A 5,110-nucleotide genomic window follows, 5' to 3' on the forward strand; every position below is an offset into this window, starting at 1 on the left:
AAAGAAAGAAAGAAAGAAAGAAAGAAGAAAGAAAAAGAAAAAGAAAAAAAGAAAAAAGAAAAGAAAAAAAGAAAAATGGCTCTGAGTTGCTGGCACAAGTTAGTGGGAAGTGGACAGCTGGACACGCAGATGTCAAGATGGTGTTATGGATGTCCGTGATCTAAAAGCTACCTCGAGGGGCAGATGGTAAAAAGTTGGTTGTATGAGTAGATAAATCTGGGCAAGTAATGAGTGAACCAGAGAGTGGTTCAGCTTGGCTAAATGGTGGAGGAAATTGAATGAATAAGAAAGAACAAAATGATGGCCAAGTGGGAAGGAGCAATGGATGACGCCTGGGGGGATGACTCTGGGGGAAATGACTACTGGGGGATAACCATGTGTGGCTGTTGTGAGCACAGAGTATAGATCTCTGCATAGGGAATCATGGCCATGGGCTCCCATAGAGGCAGAGTGGAAGATCAGTGGGAAGAAAAGTGGAACATGTGACGAGTGCTCAGGACTAGTAATTGACCCATAACTTGGGTAGGATACTGAATTCTGAGGAGCTGCAGAGGGAGTGGTGAGTTTAAGGAGTGGGGAAAATGGTCCCAAGAGACAGATGGAGGTAGAAGTGGATGAGCCTCTGGGGCTGGCAGAGTGGGCTCACTTGGTTTGGGTACTGGGCAGCATCCTGGCTTTGCTCAAAGTGCGTGCATGCTCCCGCAGAGCACTGAGCAACCCGATCTTGGTCGTAAGCAGCTTGTTGTTGGGGAGCTGGAACAGCAACTGCTGGCCTGGTGAGACAAATAGGGATATGTGGGTGGCACCTTAAGGCTGTGCCAATCTCCTACTCTCAGGTATGTATGTCTCCTACCTTCCCGGAAGTTGCAGTAGTTGTCCCTGCACTTGATCTCACACCACTTTAGCTTGTAGTCCTCACAGTGGCTGTCCTGAGTGCGTTGCCATCCCTTGCTCTCACAGTAGTTGCTGATTCTGCAGGGTAGAAGGCAGCAGTAACTGGGGGGACTTAGGGTTCCCTGGAGAAGGCATGGCAGGAATGGCTGCCTGTAGCAACATCTTGGGCCAGATCCAAGACAGGGGTGAGAATACAGACCATGTTGCCCAAACTCTACTCACATTGATGCTCCATTGGTGCCTCCGATGTAGAAGAAAGGGCCCTGACTGGGATTGGGCTGCTTGTCTCCTTCCATCAGGAGCCCGTCCGGGGAGGTCACTGGGAGTCTGGCAGCTTCTTCTTCCTCCAGGTCGTCTGTGGGTAGGTGGGTACTGAGCCCCGGTTTCTGGCTCAGTAGGGTTTTTTCCTGCCCCTCCCAGCTGTCAGAAGCCCCACCTGCATCTTGGTCCAGCTGACTTAGCTCAGGCCGGAGCCCTTCCTCGATGCTGCTCCCCATCCGTTTCTCATGGGTCCAGCCTGGAGACCAGTGGTGTCAGATGGGGAATGGGCAGGTACCCATTCAATCTGCCTGAGCCCAGCCAATGCCAGCAGCTGCTGGGAACTAACCCAGACCCCCTGGACCTTTCTTCAGCCCAACACAGACCTGACTAGGAGGCCTGAGAGTCATTACACCCAAGAAAGGAGACATGACCAGTCTTAAATCAGGCAGAGTCCATGTAGTGTGGAGATTACATTGGGAGTAAAGAGGGTGGTCCCGTCTCCACCCTCCTTACCAGTAGGAAAGGCTCCATTCAGGGAGTGGGCTAGAGTGTGAGACAGGAGTCCATACAAACATGATGTGGGGATGTCTCCAGAGGGCAGGGGTCACAATGTCTATGATGACATCATGGGTGACTTAAGAGTCTATGGTCAACCAGGAGAGATGAGAAACTGTACTAAATGGGGTTGGGGTAGTGAGTGCCCACTGTGATGGCACAGACAGGTAAAGCTTGCAGATTCTTGAGCACAGTGTCTCTAGTATGTGGATCTTTGTTAGTTTCTTTCAGGGACTGCTTGGTTGGCTGGCTGGGCATGGTCTAGTGTGAGCCTAATCTCTTCCCTCTGAGATGCTGTCCCTGGAGTCCCTGACTCAAGGGCATGTATAACCAGTCCCAGGGCCCCTCTGTATTCACCTGGCACCTCAGTGTGGCACTGATGGATCCTGGATCGTTTGGATCTCTTGGAGCTGACACGGGTTCGAGGGGGCTGACCCCGGCAGTGGATGAATCTTGGACGGTTTCGTGTTGCAGGCATAAGGGCACCGGGGCGAGGAACCCTTGAGGCAGATGTAGTCCCTATACCCCTTCGGGGTCTTCGAGCAGCCCGATGTCCCAGCCCTTGAATGGGACAGACAGCTGCACCCACTTTGCTTGGGGAAGGAAGCCTCCCCATATCCTGGGCTGTAGCTTCAGCTTGTGCCTCACTTCCATCTCTGTGACGGCCATGAGGCCTTCCGGCCTGTGGGTGTAAGGCCATCTTTGCATCCCGTCTCTGCCTAGTGAGTTTTCTTCGGCCAAGACTGCCCTGGCCTCGACGAGTGTGGCCTCTGTGTCTGCTGCAAAGAGGTTGCCCATCAGTCTTGCTGCTGGTAGAGTGCACATCTGCAGACTTGAAGGTCAAAGAAGCTCCAAGCTCCAAACAAAGGTCCTATCAGTTTATGGCTACCCAAGTGCTCAGCCTAGGTCCTTCTATAGCTCTTCTCTTCATCTTCCCCATCAACTCTTCTTCCCCCAGCACCCCTGCCCCAGATGTCTATTTGCCATCTTTGGAACATTTTAGGGCATTTTAAATTAATTCTTAGACAAAAGTTTGTGCTTCCCATCACATCAAGTAAATAAACCCAGTTTGTTGGGTAGGTGTGAGTGAGGAGATAGCACCTAGAACTCTGTGACTGAGAAGGGAAATACAAGCTAAGGCCTTTGGGTAGGAGCAGGTCAGCTTTAAGGAGGAAGATGGGTCTGTGGATAGACTGACTGACAGCAAAGAAAGGCCAAATATACACCGTGGGAGAGTCAAGCCATTGAGGCATTATGTATGTCTATCAATTCTACCCTCACTGAATCAACGGGAGAAGAAAAAGATCCAAAAAGTTCTGTAGGAAAGTGAGTTCCAGGACAGCCAGAGCTACACAGAGAAACCCTGTCTCGAAAGAAAAAAAAAAAAAAAAAAAAAAAAAAAAAAAAAAAAAAAAAAAAAAAAAAAAAAAAAAAACAAACAACACCAACACCAAAAAAAGTTCTGTAGGATGGAGAGAAATCCTGGAACGAGAAACTCACACCTCTCTAGCGTACAGGCTGCAAATACGGAAGAACCCAGGAGTACCTGGAGATCCCTTCCCAACCGAGAAAGAAAATCTCCCAGGAAAAGGCTGAGATGGGAGCTTCAGAACTGGGCAGGAGTGTAGGTGTGGGTGTGTGACTCTGCAATCACTTTCTTAGCTTCACATTCTTGTTATCTTAACATTGAATTCAGCTATGAGTTATTATTTCTTGTCATTTGTATTTACTAAAGCTAAGCTAGGTGTGGTAACACAAGCTTGTAATCCCAGCACTTGGGAGGCAGAAAACAGGAGATTGCCGAAAGCTTGCCTAGGTTACATAGAGAGACCCTGTGAATCAAAAAATAGCAAGGGCTCAGCTGAAACAGTGCTGCTTAGCATACATAAGATCAGCCCCAGATCTGACCCCCTGCACCTGGAATGGTACTGCACACTTATACTTGAGGAGGATCAGAAGCTCAAACTATAAATAAAGAAAAAAAAAAAAAGCTCAAACTAGTCTTTGACTACATAAGTTGGCAACCAGCCTGAAACCTTCTCTCAAAAATTAAAAAAACAAAACCAAACCAAGAAAAACCCACAAAGTAACAAAAACTTCATAGAAAACCTAATGAGTGAGTAGGGATCTATCTACCCAAGAGAGAAAGGACTGGGACACAGCATCTAAACTGGGAAGCGGCCAGCTGCTGCCCTTATCTAGGAAGCACGTTTCAGGGCGTCTCTGAGGAGGAGACCTAGGATCCAGAAAGGAAGTTTTACACTAAAAGTTTCAGTTACTGTTTCAGGAAGCAAGTTGTCTAAATACTGAAGCAAATCGTGTGGTCATGAATCTTGTGATATTACATAAAAGTTGAGGGAAAGCTCAAGGTGAGGAGCCAGACTGAAGCCTGAAGTCTTTATAATAAATTTAAAATAAACATTTTTACCTGATCAAATAAAAAGACCGGCAGGAAATCACACCCCGGTACAATGGGCAGGAGATGCGTTTAAACCTGAAGAAGATGGCCAAGAAAATGACCATGTCAGTGTTCTGCTGAAGTTTTCTCTAGACACACACACGTTTGGCAACACAGGGCTCTGAGAAGGTGCTGACATTTTTTGAAGGGCTGGTGCCTCCCAAGCTGCGCTCACTGTCTGGGGATGCGTTCTCTGTGGATCTCAGGAGGTGGCCCTTCTGAGGGGTCAGTTCTGGGGGAGACAGACATGGCTCTAGGCAAAGAGCTTCTTCTATGGGATCCCAGCCCTCCCCAGAACTTGAGTTGCCCACATGGACCAGTCCCACCCCACAAGACACGCCTTTCTTGGCTGAGACACTTGGGTTTGGAGAGTGTGGCCTTGGCAGAGGGCTGAGCTCAGCCAAACTGCCCAGTCTCTGACCAGTCCTCTCTCCTGTTTATCTACTTCCGGAAAGTCAAAAATGAGGCACAGGAGGGCAAGGACTCAGCCTCTGTCCTAGTCAGGACCCTTAGCTTGTAACCAGTTAGTCTCTCTTACCTGCTCTGCAAGGTCTTAGGAACCCTCTGCTGGGATACAACAGTGGTGACCTGGCAACTGTCTCCAGGCAACTATTACTAGGGAACTATGATTCATCAGCTGCCCAAAAGTAAACAAGAGTTTTAGGTGGATGGTGAAAGGGGCCATTGTATGAGTTGAGGGGTAGCCTTACAGAAGTTGGGCAAAGCAAGAGGTGGAGAATGGGTCAAATTGATCTGAGGAGGCTGGGGGGATGCGGTTCCTGAGTAAGGGTCTTGTATACACACACACTCCCATCTGAATCTGGGGCCTAGCCCCACTTCTTCCATCCTCCCATGAATTCATATATATATATATATATATATATATATATATATATATATATATTATATATGTGAGTGCACTGTAGCTATCTTCAGACACAC

The 5,110-nt window shown here is 48.3% G+C and overlaps 1 protein-coding gene across 12 annotated transcripts in view; it reads right to left on the minus strand.

Moving 5' to 3' along the window:
• The window catches only part of Ttll10 (tubulin tyrosine ligase like 10), a 53,853-nt gene that overhangs the window by 12,363 nt on the left and 36,380 nt on the right, over positions 1–5,110 (minus strand). For 5 of the 12 annotated variants that reach the window (XM_029539944.1, XM_029539950.1, XM_029539953.1 and 2 more), the window contains exons 1-5: positions 4,139–4,588; positions 2,068–2,489; positions 1,117–1,411; positions 854–972; positions 647–773 (exon numbers count right to left, since the gene is read on the minus strand). In XM_029539944.1, the coding sequence (XP_029395804.1) occupies positions 647–773; positions 854–972; positions 1,117–1,411; positions 2,068–2,489; positions 4,139–4,233 (1,058 nt within the window). In that variant the 5' untranslated portion in view covers positions 4,234–4,588. Of the gene's footprint in view, positions 1–646; positions 774–853; positions 973–1,116; positions 1,412–2,067; positions 2,582–4,138; positions 4,589–5,110 lie in introns of those variants that run through there. The other 7 variants (XM_029539946.1, XM_029539955.1, XM_029539954.1 and 4 more) reach the window with 7 other exon arrangements.

This window comes from Mus pahari, chromosome 6, assembly GCF_900095145.1.
Source record: "Mus pahari chromosome 6, PAHARI_EIJ_v1.1, whole genome shotgun sequence".
Taxonomy (NCBI): domain Eukaryota; kingdom Metazoa; phylum Chordata; class Mammalia; order Rodentia; family Muridae; genus Mus; species Mus pahari.